The sequence below is a fragment of the Hippoglossus stenolepis genome, chromosome 19, assembly GCF_022539355.2.
Source record: "Hippoglossus stenolepis isolate QCI-W04-F060 chromosome 19, HSTE1.2, whole genome shotgun sequence".
NCBI lineage: Eukaryota > Metazoa > Chordata > Actinopteri > Pleuronectiformes > Pleuronectidae > Hippoglossus > Hippoglossus stenolepis.
Window position 1 is genome coordinate 17176182 of NC_061501.1, and position 14717 is coordinate 17190898.

General features: G+C 40.9%; 2 protein-coding genes across 2 annotated transcripts; one reads left to right on the forward strand and one right to left on the reverse strand.

The window, feature by feature from the left end:
* The first annotated feature begins 6732 nt into the window (after positions 1 to 6732).
* ccl20b (chemokine (C-C motif) ligand 20b) lies at positions 6733 to 8552 on the forward strand. The gene is made up of 4 exons (XM_035143110.2): positions 6733 to 6882; positions 7034 to 7136; positions 7791 to 7865; positions 8143 to 8552. Exons 1-4 carry the CDS (start codon positions 6816 to 6818, stop codon positions 8198 to 8200), a joined length of 303 nt encoding a protein of 100 aa, XP_034999001.1. The 5' UTR covers positions 6733 to 6815; the 3' UTR covers positions 8201 to 8552.
* Positions 8553 to 8554: 2 nt separating this feature from the next.
* tlr22 (toll-like receptor 22) lies at positions 8555 to 13786 on the reverse strand. The gene is made up of 4 exons (XM_035143109.2): positions 13611 to 13786; positions 10887 to 13484; positions 10504 to 10621; positions 8555 to 9644 (listed from the first exon to the last, which is right to left on the reverse strand). Exons 2-4 carry the CDS (start codon positions 13408 to 13410, stop codon positions 9401 to 9403), a joined length of 2886 nt encoding a protein of 961 aa, XP_034999000.2. The 5' UTR covers positions 13411 to 13484; positions 13611 to 13786; the 3' UTR covers positions 8555 to 9400.
* Between the last annotated feature and the right edge of the window lie 931 nt (positions 13787 to 14717).

Consider the following 14717-nt stretch of genomic DNA (forward strand, 5'->3'; position numbering starts at 1 on the left):
TGACATCATGCAGCGTGGTCGGGTTTACTAATCAAACACATTCATCATTTTTATAACAAAGGAACAAAGAAAACAAAAGGAGGAAACATCAGAGCTCATAATTTACTTTACGTTTGCAGGTTGTATTTAACTTTGAAAGTGAAAAGATTCCTGACAATAAAATTGAAAATTGAGAAAATATTGTGTTTCCTGCAGCGTTTTTCATACGAGCTCCAAATCTTCACTACATTCAAAATGTTGTTCTGAAAATTATAACAAAAATAGCAAAGAAATAATCCCCCAAAAACAGAAAAATAACACATTTGATTTGAATACAAGCAATGCAGGTACTAACTTGTGTTATTTATGCAAAGGAATACGCTGAGATGAGAAAAAAGTACAGTATTTAGATTATTTTCAGAATAGAAACATACAGTACAATACATTTTAACCTTGTGTATAACACAGTAAACTTCAGATGGTGGTACAGAGTAGGAGGAAACATATAGTACGTAAAAGGACTTCATTCTGTCCATTAGGATAAAAGAAAACTGAAAGCATTTACATTTATTCCACATTGATCCATCTGTGGTTGTCGAGAGTTTCGGTATGTTCAGAATTTGGTCTCCCTGCTGTGTGGGCGACCACGATGTCTCACTCCCTTGGCTTTTCTGTTGCTGCTGGATCAGAAACACAAACCAGGATATCAGGTTGAGAGTAGAAACAATAGGCGATGAAAACCCGTTCTGATGCAGGATGGGACATGAACCAAACCAAAAAGTCGTAACCCTAACCCCAATGCGTAAAATGGAGTTTTCGTCAAAGATGAGTCTCAATTGTTTGGATAAGTTTTGTTTTCAATTTGTTATTTAAAGGGGACATAGCATGCAAATTCCACTTTGTTAGTGCTTCTACACGTTAATGTGGGTATCTGGCTCATGTCTACCAACCCAAAAACTCTGGAAAAAAAACACTCGCGCGTTTTGTTATAGTTCCTCTAAGTCAGAAACGTCATGCTTGAGCGACTCGATTGAGCTTCCTGGGTTTTGTGTCGTAACAAGGCACTGGAAGTCTCCCTACATGGCCTTGGCCCACCCCCCACCTCATCCCCCCCCCGTCCCCCCACACTTGTTACACCGGAGGCAGCGAGGCTGCGAGGCAGCGCAGCGCCGTTCCCAAGCACGCAGCAGCCGGGCTGTTCACACGGGACGAGCATTTCTCCGCTGGTCAGCCCGCGATTCACTCACATGTGGCATTTGTCTGGATCGTTGGGACTGGGAGGCTGCAGCAGCTGCTCGGGCGCGACCGCTCGCTCTCCCGTGCGTGAGCTGGAATTTGTGTCAACGCCACACAGCCAGCAGTGTGGAAGACTTCCGCAGTGTTCAGCACTACTGTACCAGTGGGACAAACAAACAGAGCCCCCCCACTCATTACGCCGGGTTAACACCGGACGCGGAAGCGCCGCTGCGAGGCAGCGCAGCGCCGTTCTCCAGCACGCAGACGCCTGGCTGTTCACACGGGACGAGCATTTCTCCGCTGGTCAGCCCCATAGACTGTATATATAAGGTCAGCCCGCGATTCTGCTTTCTCCGCTTGTTGTTGTACCCGTTGAATGTCGGGGTTCGGGGTAAATGATGGTCTTCATAGCCCCCTCTCTTTCTCTCTCTGTCTGGCTGCTTGTGTGCTTGTAGTGGATGGGCAGAGGGGGACATTTAATTATGTGATTGGGAAAATTAAAACTCCAGGACAACAGAAGGGGAATACAAAGTATGGGATGCATATTTGATAATTTATATCATATAAAATATGTAATTTATATCGTTTAAAATCATGGGGGAGAGGGGGGGGGGGAGCTGGCTCATTAGCATTTAAAGGAACAGGCACTCAAAACAGGTCACTCTGTGGAGGGCTGTTTTATACAGGGTAAAAAGGGTGCTGTTTTATATGATCCTTGTGGTATTTTGACCAAAGTATGTTACAGACATTTCATTAAGACCCCAAGGAACCATATCAACTTGTGGTAAAATGAGCATGCTATGTCCCCTTTAATGCTAAAGAAACAGGGGAGGGGGATGATTCACAATTGGTGGAGCCCTGACCTGCTGACCTGCTAGTTCCAAATAGTGTCAAGAGTCAGGAGTGTCTACGATGTTTAGAAGCAGGAGGTCGTACTTTAACCTCATGAACACTGCTTCAACCAACTTTTAAAACTCTGAGGGTGTATCAGAAAGTGAAGGAGGTAACAGACTCCAGTTGTTCTTTGTTAACTAGCTGTTTGTGCCTGTGTGTGCATGTTACCACAAAATCTCGAGTCGTTTTTGCGTCTTAAGAGACGTTGGGTCCACACAGACTTGGCGGCGTCTCCACTTCAGTATTCTGGAGGCGAAACAAAAAACAACGCACAATCGTTCCCGTGACACAAATTGTCTGATAGCTTCATAAAAAAAGAAATAAAAGACTTTTATTATAAATCGCAAAGTGGGTCAAAGAAAGGAGACAAGTTCAAGCAGTCACACTTTAATATCATATCATGTGGATATACCCAGATAATCTTACACGGCATTTATGTTGCAGCCTTCTCTGATGTCCTGCTGCCGGCATCGCACCGCACCTCCTCTTCTTATGATGAAATTCACCACACCAACTTTGGTGACGGCCGTACAGCAGCCACGCCGCCCTGCTCGCACACAAACAAGTGCACGCAGGCGGACATGTCACCTGATATTCAACTTCAAATACCTCAGATAGCATCTTGAAGGATGCTGACTCGTAACCTCAGTGGAACCCAGACCTTGTGTCAACATCCGTGTAGACTACGTGATAAAGATTTAAAATGAAGCCTGATTCTACAACTGCATGGGGAGGGGACACAAAATTATACAAAAACCAAAAGAGATGAGCTTTTATTTCTAACATTCATATATTTTCTTTTTAAACCTCATGCTTGTTACTCTCTAAAACACAGATACTGTGTAGGTGAACAAAAACTGCAACAAGTGTAGGACTTACCGGCCGCCTGAGCCGCGGTGTCCACGCTCGTACACATGACCAGCGAAACGAGTCCCAGCGTAAGAAGTGAAAGAAGCTTCATCTCACCAGAGACCAGAGGTTCTCACTACAGGAGCAGCGGGACGGGTGTGAGGGCAAAGTGTCGGCGTATTGTTTCGGGATTCTCCTGGGATTCACTGCCAGGAAGACAAAGCTCAGAGGGAGGGATCGTGGTACTTTTATGGTTATGAATGAGTTTTTAGTTACCTTACATAATAGGTGCTTTCTGCATGGTTGATGCAAACAAGTATTTAAACACTTCCTGGTTCTAAACAGCGAGCTGACCTTATTTAAAACGTGATTATAACCAAAGTTGACCAAGGTTTTTCACCGGGTGTGATTTACAGCTAAGTAACCAAAGAAGTCTAGATCACAGCGTCTTTGTCTGAGTTGTTCTTCATCTGTGACAAACTGGGCAAGCAGAGAAACTTTAGTTCATAGGTTTTCAACATTGCGTCCACATTATGATTTGGAAAAAAAAAAATTCTTTAAAGTTTAAAGCTGCATTGCTAGAATTTGTTTAGTTTTTGGCCACACGCAGCAAAACAAGCTTCAGAAACACCAGTGTCACTTTATTACCTTTGTAACAAAAGGCTAATTAATGAATGTTTCAACATTATTTGATTGTTGTGTTCTTAGCTTTGCTTTTGGTCTTCAGCTTCTCCAGAGGGAAATGTCGGACTCTTTAGCTGCTTCATTCATAAACTATAGTTGCTAAATTAGTGAACAAAGTTCCAAAAACCATAACAAAGTACTTATTTTCTCACAAACTACGATCTTCACCTAAAACTAATCACGTTTATGTGACAAAACATAATTATACATTAACCCTAGTGGTGTCGGAACCATTTTGAGACCAGTAGCCAAGAAGGAAACCAAATATATCTATATTTTTTTATAGTAATACAATATATAATTCATATATTTTCTTTATATTTTGATGATGATATATTTTGATTTAAGCAATTTGGATTATCAAGGTAAACCAGGTCAGATTCAAGGTTTTTATCTGGAACCTTGACGTTCACGACGAGCAAGTGGCTGCTCACAGGCCGACTATCTGTTTATATACCCACAACCTTGAGGAGCTAAAAATAGCCAATGAGCTAAAAATAGTAACAGGCTATTAAAGTGGGACTGTCCACACATGTGAATTTGTTTACAATGGAGAAGCATGGGCCGCCGTTTCCTTGTTGGCGACGCAACCGTGACACACAAAGGACACAGATCACAGCGCTGCGATGTGCAGCGTCAGCAGAATGAGCCTTTAGTTGACCTCACACGACTGAATATGTGGATTTTCTCATGTAATGTGGAGATGTATGTGCTCCTGTATTTTTTTTTTTTATCCTGAAATGATCACATTCTTTCATTTGAGCGTAACTGTGACCTTATCCTACGTTGACAAGTGTAATCGTTATCGGATTTATCTGTCAAGGACGTTTGCACATTCAGTTTCATACAAATGGCCGCTTCCGTCATATTACATACAACACAGCATCAGAAGAAACAGTTTATTTAAAATAACACATCCATATTCTTTTATTAGCAATAGTTGATACTGCAGAGACATCCTGGAAATATTTTCTGTAGTAATTCACAGATGGACAGAAACTAGGATGGGGCTCAGTCCGGTGATCAATCCAGATCCAAGCCTTATTCCCTGGAAGTCGGTGAAAATGTGAAAAAAAAAAACTCACCTGTTTCACAATTTTACCGTTTTAAGGTCATTAGCTATTTTTAGCTCCTCGAGACTCTCGGCTGATTCGTCAGTACGGACAGTTTCTATATGCATATTAAATTTATATTGTGAAATCAAACAGGCACGGAGGGAAAGTGATTCATGAAAAGGTGTGTTCCTCAGAAGTAAATGCTATTGCTCATTTCACAGCACTTCACTGAGCAAACACTTTGCCCGTGAGGAGATTCCATCTGCCCACACCCAGAGGAACTCTCTCTGCTCTGGTGTCACACTTGGTGTGATTCATCCGCTCTGTGGCTTATCAGCAGATTAGGGCCTGTGCCCAGTTTTCATGTTGGGCAACCCAGTCATAACAGTGGGCAGATAGGGATTGTCTTTGATTTCATCCACTCACCAACACAGTCGGAAGTTACAAGTGAAGCAATTAAGGTGAGAGAAGTAGAAAAACTTGAAAGTAGCATTTGGACTCGTACTGCAAGTGTCAAAAACTGAATCTTAGCAAAAGCTGGGTTTTTAATAAGATTGAAAGTTGAAGTGAAAACATCAATGATGTGTTTGAAAGGCTCAGCCCATGAGTTCATAGACTGTTTATAAAGATATGTATACAAAGATATATAATACACTTCCTCCCACTAAACAGAAGTGGAGCCAAAATGCTCCTGGACATGAACGCTGCCCTCATGAGCCAATTAAGACGTCATCAGTTATCAAACTTCCAGGTTTAGTTTCATTACTACTATTAAATTAAGCATTAGTTTCTACTATTACTATTTAAGTTTGATGGGATCCTGAGCATCATGTTGCCATACTGTCAAAATCCTTTTACTTTTACAAATGCAAACAATGAAAGATGCCACTTGAGGTCACTTGAATTCCCAAAATGGAGTTCACACATCAAAGATAGATCAGCTCCTCAGGGGATACAGCTGCTTTGTGAATCCAGGGACCTTCGACTCAACTCTGCGTATCTGTCCGATCTCTATTCAGGTTTATCTCAGCCCCTATGTGCCCCTGAGATATCGTCTCTCACACCATTCTCATGTGAAGCAACCGTTTCTTTTCCCCAGTGCAGATTACGACATGACGCACCACCACCACCACACACAGAGTCATGTATCGTCACAGTAGTAATGATTTGATGTTAAATGCTTAACTGTGAATGGAATTTCGTGTTGACACAAGGGATGATGAAGAGGACGTCAGGAAGGAAAGTCCTGCAGCTGGAATTTAACCTTAACGCCTGCGTGCTCACAAACAAACTCAATTCAAAAATCATTTATCACCTTATTTGAGAACTTTCATCATGTTCAAATAAGTGTTAAAAAGAAGTTCAAATGAGAAATGTCACGTTTAGTGGACTTATATTTATAGTGTATTCAATTAGATGCAGTTTCAAATTAAAATCTGAATCGAGCAGATTATAATATTCTAGAGGAGGTGGTCTTTTGTTTTTAAATTGTTTATTTCTCTTGAGCAGACACACGTAGATTATAAGGGTAAAATATATGTTGAATTGGTTTTCATACTTGTGTTTCACGACAAATAAAACCCTTATTGTAGGTTCAATCATTTAATTCTTTTATGTATGATAGAACTTTCCTTACAGAAGTCAAGTGTCCTGTCAGTCAAGCTTCACCTCAAACAAACCGATTGAAACCGATTAAACCAGAGATAACTGGTTGTGTTGGTCACCTGGATTGTCACATTATTTTCACATAATCCTACAATATATTATTTTCATAAACACATTGGTTAAAGACACTTCAACGCTGAATTTAAATCAAGTCTCAACTATTAAACTACGGCTCACATTCTCCAAATATAAAACACTGACTCAGTATTTATTCAGGTCTGCGATGTGCTGTTATACACGGGCATTGAAGCGAGGTGGCAGTTTTTCTTTTTTCCTGTTTTCCTGGCTCCGTTCCACCGCCTCAACAATCACACTTAGAATTACTCAATCCCGCCCAACAGGGGGAATTCCTACAGGCCTCCTACTTAAGGGCCACACTCACTGCTTATCTGTTACACTCTCACCTAAGCACCTGAAGCCTCACTCTGACTCAGAGCCGGCACAGCAAGCAACATGCGTCACCTGGAAGCGCTCTGCACCCTCGTCCTCCTCAGCACCTTCATCTGCAGCACTCAGTCAGGTGAGTCCAGCTCCTGTACTCCTGTCTATCTTGTATATTGTGTTATTGTCGTGCATTTTAAGGCAACACATTAAAATGTTATATTAATTTTTTTGGGTAAATGTTGTGTTTGACAAGGTTGCTGACATAGAACTTTTGTCTGTATTTGTAGCGAGCTGCTGTGTGAGTTACACCAAGCGTGCGTTGCCATGCCAACGACTGCTGGGTTACAACATCCAGACCATCAACAATTCCTGTGACATCAACGCCATCATGTAAGTAAACGGTCCATCGTGACATCACGTCACTAAACTGAGAATTAGGACAGAAATCATGACGTTATGGATCCTGAGGGAGAATTAAACAAATACAAATGATACGATTTTATTAGATAGACAATTTTGAGCAATAAGAAAAGTGTGCATTACGTAGAAACGGGGCTCGGATGATCAACAGTTTTTATTCACAATTAATCTACAATTTCTGATTCAAAAAACATCAGTGAGAAAACCCAGCTGATTGATTTTCTCTTACTGGACAAATCTGTTAATTGTAGCAGTTGTACTTAGATGTAAATTATTGTTTTGTGATTAAAAGCACAACATAAATCAACAGTGTCAACACAGGAATATTGTGCATAAGGCCTCTTCAACACAACTAACTACCAAGCATGTGACACATCCAAATGTTTAAGTCTCACTGGCTGAAAAAACAGTGTGTGTTTATATATTGTTGGAATTTGGACCTAAAACTACACACATGAGCTTTGACTTGTGTGCAAAAGTGTGTGTAGAGCTCAAACTGCAGTTAATAAGTACCTGGGACACTCGGAGGTTAATACATAAACTGGAATTTATACACAAACAGGGAGTGCAACGTTACCTTGGGTGTGAGTGACAACATTCCTGTGTTTTCTCTCTTTCCCACAGCTTCCACATCCGAAGCAGGTTTGTGTGTGCCGACCCTTTAACGAACTGGACCCAGAGAGGGATGAGCTGTGTCGAGTGAGTATTTAAACATTTGTGATTCTTCTGAACAGTTTCTTTTATTTGGCAAAATCACTTTTTAGTTTCTACACATGCAGCCTTTTTTTTTTTTTTTTACATTTCTACAGATTAAAGCTTCTATTCAGATTATAATATGTAACTGTTATTGAGCAGCAGCGCCCCCTGCAGCCACATGTGGTGATTCATGTTCCAAGTGATCAAATAATTTTCATGCAGAGCAAAAACAAAACCTATGAATGTCTCACTAAAGTAAATCCTTTTTTTGTTTTTACAGTGAAAAGAGGAAGAAGCAGGCTCAGATCATCAAAGGCAGAACTCCTGGATCAGCATGAACTCATTAAAACAGTCTATTTATATATATTACAACAAGAACATAATTTATTAGAGGTTCATATATTTGTTTTTATCATCATTTTAAATTATAGGATTTTTTAAATATTTTTTTTCTTATATATGTTCTGTTTTATAAACAGGGAAGAGTAGTCGCTGTAGCTACAGGGCCTCATCAACAAAAAACAAAACTAGAAATGAAATATTGTTTATGAAAAGTATTGCAATTTCTTTTTTTCCCCTTTTTGTTTAATTTACCAACTCTGACAGTCCCATATTGTGGGTTTCAGTTTTGAATGTAAATATGAATATTGACATTTTTAATTCATTAAAACAGATGTTTGATGAAACTTGTCTATGTTTGTATGGATCTTTTTAATCTATAATAGAACATGTAACAAGAATTTAAAAGTTTGGCACAAAGTTACACAGCATAGTAAATCCTGTCCAATCAAATACACTTACTTTACAGAGTCATAGTCTGAAATATGAAATAATAAAATGACTGATAACTTAGCATGTAAAAACATTTTATCCCATTAATTGACATTTTATTTATATATAAATGAATACATGCATTTGAGGTAATTGTACATAAACAGACGGTGCCAATAAAACAGTGACTTACTTAGAAGTATCTACATTTGGGTAATTTGTACTTGGCTACTACACTTGAATTTGTTTATCGCCTCAAAGTACATCACAAGCTGAGGGGAATCATTTTGCAATTATTAGGTTATTACCAGGAAGTGATTTTACTCACTTCCTCTGAGAGGTCAAGTGACGATCATACTCCTAAACTCATAAACCCCGACACCTCCTCTCCGCTGCTGCCTTAGAGACACAGTAACTTCAAAACAAGTAAAAAACAAAATGGAGACTTTCAAATTCATTCATCCTCCAGAGACAGTCTGTCAGATATATAGACTTCTGAGCACGAGATGCAGAGAGGGGGTAGAAAACAAGATTTGCACAGAAAAATGCTTTTCTTAAGGGTAAGACAGCTCCCATGTTTATGGCTGATTCGTTAATTTATCAAGCTTGCTGATCAATGCAATATTTGGCAATACATAGTAATGATAGCCCTCTCTGGATAGATGTATTCCATTTTTATTGTTAGAAAAGAGCCTAATTAGAGGCCATAATGACTCAAACCAGTCAATTATAGTGGCTGGAAACCTGAACCAGTGAGAGTTTCCACTTTATCGCTGATTATCCACCACATTGAGGGGGAAGCACTCGTCCACTCGGTCCTCTCCGGTCCACAGAGCCTGTCGCAGCTTCTCCCAGAACAGCTCGGTGTGCTCGGTGGCTCGAGGCCAGCTCAGGTAGGTCATCTTGTTCAGCAGTTTCTTCATGCGGTAGTAGGGAGACAGCTCTGCGGTGGGAATGTCCTCCAGGAAGACGAGGATCAGCACGTCCTTCTGCTCATCGAACAGGCGGAAACTAGACGGGAGGAACAAGGTTGGAGGGGAACTTACAAAGGCAAAACAGGAACTGCATGTCAAAATTGAATCAAATCTGATTCTGACGTTTACAGCTACATGCCATGAAATCGTGTAATTCCTGTAAATTAAATTTAACTTCAAAACGATACTAAAACCAAAGCGCAACAAGGGACCCTAACAAGATCCTGTGAACTGCATGTCCCGATCCAGCCACGCGATGTCCCGAAACCTTCCCTCCCTTCCTGGTCACCTGACCGTCCCCACCCACTCACACACCTGTTTCCTATTTCCTGTTTCCTCACCAGGAAGTTCCTCATGTTGACTGTGGATTTAGTTATGTCGGTTGTGTACCCCCTGCCTGAACACCCACCTTCCTAATGTCCACAGTAATTCCTAATGTCCAACAATGAGGGCTGGAGGCCTCGCCACTCCTGCATTGGACCCAGCCGCTGGTGGATGGGCACCTCAATGCAGTCAGAGTTTTGCAACAGAACCAGACCCAAAGCTCCACTGTATCATCAAATTCAGACGCACCATTAGAGTCCGAATTTCACCTTCTGCTTGTTTTATTTTTGCGCTGACCGACCGTCACCATTTGCTTTTTCTGGTGAGTTTTACCGAGTCACAGTAGAAGGCTACAATCAGTTTTATGTGATTGACCCGGATGTGCAATAAAAATACATTGAGATTGTTTTTGGTACTTAAAACCACAAATATATAATCTATCAATACTTCCATTATTATTATTATTATGTTAAGCGTTGATAACCGTACATGTGTAGATTTGAATTCCCTATCTGTATGGAGGACTAACATTATACTTCATGCATCACACGGTCTGGGAGCTGACACATTACCTGGCAACCTGCATCTCTCTGGAGCACCACTCACTCTCCAGGTACCTGCGGCTGATCACACAGATGGTCTTCCTGCTTCCATAAATGGCATCTACGATGTTTTCTACGATGGGTTTACCTGAGGGTAGGAAAACTTAAATGTTAATGCTGCTGATGATCCGTCCACTATGATGGCCACATATCGGAGAAAGATTCTATGCCACTCTTACTTCTCATTCACCATAAACTCGTTCTCTTACGTTAACATTAAATACGTATATGGAAATGGACAGAAGCTTCTGGATTTGTGCGAAACAGATCTTTAAAATCCAAGCACATCAGTTGACTACATTTTGAATCACATATTAAAGCGCGCCTGGAGCAAAGGGGGTGTAAAGTCTCACCTGGCATGAAATCTCGATGGTGCAGACACAGTCTCCAGCCCTGTTCTCCCTCCAGTTTGGGCAGCAGCTCTCTCATGATCCAGGGTTCGTCATTAGTGTTGTAGGAGACGAAGGCGTCGTACTGATTAGCAGGTTGCCTGTTTTTATGCTTTGTGTCGAAGAGCAAAGCCAAGAAGAAGTAGTATGCATAGGCCAGGTGCCACCTCAGGAAATGGTAGATGAAGGACGCCAGCATAAACACGAGGATTGCACACGTGGTGGAGATAAACATGATGAATTCGGTGTTCACGGAGCAGAGACGAATGTCGAGTTCCAGGAGTTTCATGCCTTTAAGGTTCATGGGATAGTTGCACTTAAAGTTGTAGGCGTCAAAAACCTGAGTTTGATTGTTGTTTTGTATCCACTGGATGAACCAGGCGTTATCACAGTCACAGGTAAAACCGTTCCCTTGAAAATCTGCATAAACAAGACTTGGTAAGGAGTTAATTATATCTTCACTGATAACTGAATATTCGTTCTTTCTCGCCTGCACGAACTCCAGCTTGGTAAGGTTGGCATCTGTTAGATAATCCAGAGACGTAAGACTTGTTCTGGAAATGTAAAGGCTCTTAAGGTTTGGAATCTGGGAAAACCAATCTGGGGAGAGATCCTTAAATTCATTTGAGCTGATGTCAAGGTTCGTCAGCTGTGGCGTGTCATTAAACATGTCTTTGTGCAAGGAGACAAGGTGCATGTCCCTGATGCTAAAATCCAATAGATTGGTCAAACCCTGCAGTAAGTTACGAGGCAATTGAGATCCCCCCTTGCCGTGTTGGGAAGGAATAGCCAACGTCTCCAGACGGGACAGCCGAGAAAACGGAGCAAGAGGCAAAGATGAACTATAGTAATATTTAATGTGATTGTCCCTCAGCTCCAATCTTCTCAAATTTATCAGATCATTGAAGACACCTTTGTTTATTTCGGTTTCTTTAATCTGATTACTCTGTAGCAGGAGATCTGTGAGACTTGTCAATCCGCCGAAACTCCCATATTCAAGCTCAGATATTTTATTTTGATGTAATGACAAGTTCTGGAGGGACCGCAAGCCGCTGAATTCCCCACGTTTAATGGCAGTGAGTGTATTTGTGTTTAAAAGCAGTTGTTTAAGATATGGCAAGGGAATTTTGAAAGCACCATTTAAATTGGACAGGCGGTTGCTCTGCAGCTTTAGAACTTGCAATCGTACTAAATCCTTGAAAACGCATTCTGCGAGAGCTGCGATTGAATTCTGATAAAGGTTTAGTTGTTTCAGCTTTGTCTGATTGGCAAAGTCATCACATCCAAGTTTGGTTATGTTGTTGGAGCTGAGATCCAACTCTGCAAGACTTGGTAGATTCCTTGTCGCGCGTGGAACCGATGAAAGTTTGTTGTGACTCAGACTCAAGATCTTTAGACTGTGAAGAGATCTGAACGCATCGTCTCTGATGGTTTTGATCTTATTGTCTGTTAAATCTATCTCTGTTACATTGAAGCACAACTTGAACAAATCTGAACTAACAAAAAAGAGTTTGTTGAGGCGGAGCTGCAGCACGGACAGTGTTGGGACGGTGCAGGACGTTTGAACTAGCGCTGTGAGGTTTGTTCTCATAGCATTCAGCCTTAGAGATGTTAGTGAGGAGTTTACCATCCACAGCAATGTTTTCATGTCACCAAACTTCATTCGAAGCCCAGTAATATCAAGAGTAGACACTCGACTTAAGAAAGTCTTGTTACGCACGTCCCAGATCATCGGAGTCTTTCCAGGAGCTCCGCCGATGTTAAACCAGGTGAGATTTGGAAAAACGTTTGCAGTGATCTGAAAATCTGTGATTGGATTCTGAGACAAGTCGAGGTATTTAAGTACCAATGAGCTGTTGGTCAGTTCCTCTGAGTGAAAAGTGGTGAAACCGTTGCTTTTAAGATACAGTTCACGCAGATTTGGCAGATGCTGTAACATTGATTTGACTTTCGTGATGTGTCCCAGTTTGTTGTGAGAAAAGTCCAACAACTTTAAGCTTTTCATGGGCTGGAAAGTTGTCTCTGCCACAGCTTTGATGCTGTTACTACGGACTCTGAGCTCGGTGAGGTTGCTCAGACCACGAAAAGGTTCCGCTCCAAGTTTCCCAAGTTTGTTATTATTTAGATTTAACTTGTTCAGGGAAATCAGATTGGCAAAGGCGCCATCGTCTATCAGCGTAATGAAGTTGCGGTTGAGGTCCAGCTGTGTCAAAACTGGTAGATTTTCAAAATCCGACACGTGTACTCTTGAAATTTTGTTTGAAGACAAGTCAAAACCTTTCACCGCTGAGGGAATATCTCGAGCAACAGCTGTGAGTTTCAACCCGGCACATTTGGCAATGTTGTAACTGATTCGGCAGGTCTTCAGTGCAAATCCTGAGGTTGGAGCAAGCAAACTGCTGATATTCAGCAAAAAGAAAAAAGTGATGAGTTGGACAGTTTTTCTTCCTCCTGTTTCTGTTTCAACCTCTTTCACTCCAGGACCCATTTTTAAATCTTGTTTACAGAATGAAGTCCGTCCAATAGGGAATTCCACTGTTTAGTCCAGTTGGTGATAAAACACTGAAAAAATCAATAAAACAGACAAACTCATAATATTATAATAAAGGGAGTATAAAAAAGTCGTATTCTGATTCAATATATCTTGTGGGAACAGACACCTAAGAGGAATAATGGTTTGATACTTACTGTGCCAAATAAAGAAGAAATTAATCAGCCGTCTTAAATCCACCATCCAGTCTTGTAGCTTAATTATCTTCAGTCAAAAAAATGTAATTGTCAATTAAATATTAGGATAAAAATTTGATCTATTTCTGTTAAATATCCAGTGCGAATGAGAGAAGTGTTTGTCTTGCTGTGCAGCTCAACACCTATCCTCCGCCCGTCATCTCTTTATATTCGATGGAGGCGTTTTTTAGGAAGTGAAAGTCGTTGTGAGGGTTGGACATCTGACCTCTGAGGTTTAGCATTCACTTCACAAAATCATGAAACATGTTAAATTTGTAGTTTTGGGGATACTTCATTCAGCGTCATGTACTCTTATTCTTTTATTTTATCCATACGTTAATGTTAATTACCTTCTTTGAACATAGAGCTGTTTCTGAATTCTCTCCATTACTTTCTTCCATGTTTTACAATGAGTTCTGGATTTCCTCACTTCCTCAAAACCTCAGCAATGATTTGAAAAAATTAAGAAGAGAGTCTATTCTTGAATACCAACACTTCCCCTTCTTTGCTGCTTTACTCATACTGTCCCTCCAGACAGCAAATACATGGACTTCTGAGATGGGTCGCTGTGCAACTTCATGTAAACAACATAAAGATGTGGTGCGGTAAGAAACAGGTGTAGAGAGACTCAAAGGCTGAGCTGGGTCCCAGTTCAGGGGCTGCATCCTTTTTGCTTCCGCGACAGTAAGGGCGGAACTAGCTATTGATGCAAATAGGAAATCCTGTGTGGACCAGGCCGTCTTATTTCGGTTCTGCCTTCGTGGTCTATGGCCTTGTCTTCATCTACTCATCAACCGAGTCCTCCGATGATTGTGGAACAGTGTGACTAGTTTAAAGGCAATAGTTTCCCTTATGAGTAATACATACTGTAGTAATAGAGTAAATTTCTAAATGATGAAATGATATCACAGAATGGAAATGTCCCTTCTTGTGCGCTGACGTTCGTCACAACAGTGACTCAGCGATGTTTCTAAATCACGACAAAAGTAGCAGTAATGTAAAAATATTACAGATTTAATGAGCATTCCTGTCAACTTAAAGATTGAGGACAGTGACAGTAACAATACA

Coding starts and splice junctions, on each gene's coding strand:
- ccl20b (XM_035143110.2), top strand. CDS start 6,816: ATGCGTCACCTGGAAGCGCTCTGCACCCTCGTCCTCCTCAGCACCTTC. Junction 6,883..7,033: donor CATCTGCAGCACTCAGTCAG/GTGAGTCCAGCT, acceptor CTGTATTTGTAG/CGAGCTGCTGTGTGAGTTAC. Junction 7,137..7,790: donor TGTGACATCAACGCCATCAT/GTAAGTAAACGG, acceptor TCTTTCCCACAG/CTTCCACATCCGAAGCAGGT.
- tlr22 (XM_035143109.2), bottom strand. CDS start 13,410: ATGGGTCCTGGAGTGAAAGAGGTTGAAACAGAAACAGGAGGAAGAAAA. Junction 10,622..10,886: donor CCATCGAGATTTCATGCCAG/GTGAGACTTTAC, acceptor TCCTACCCTCAG/GTAAACCCATCGTAGAAAAC. Junction 9,645..10,503: donor AGAGAGATGCAGGTTGCCAG/GTAATGTGTCAG, acceptor CCTCCCGTCTAG/TTTCCGCCTGTTCGATGAGC.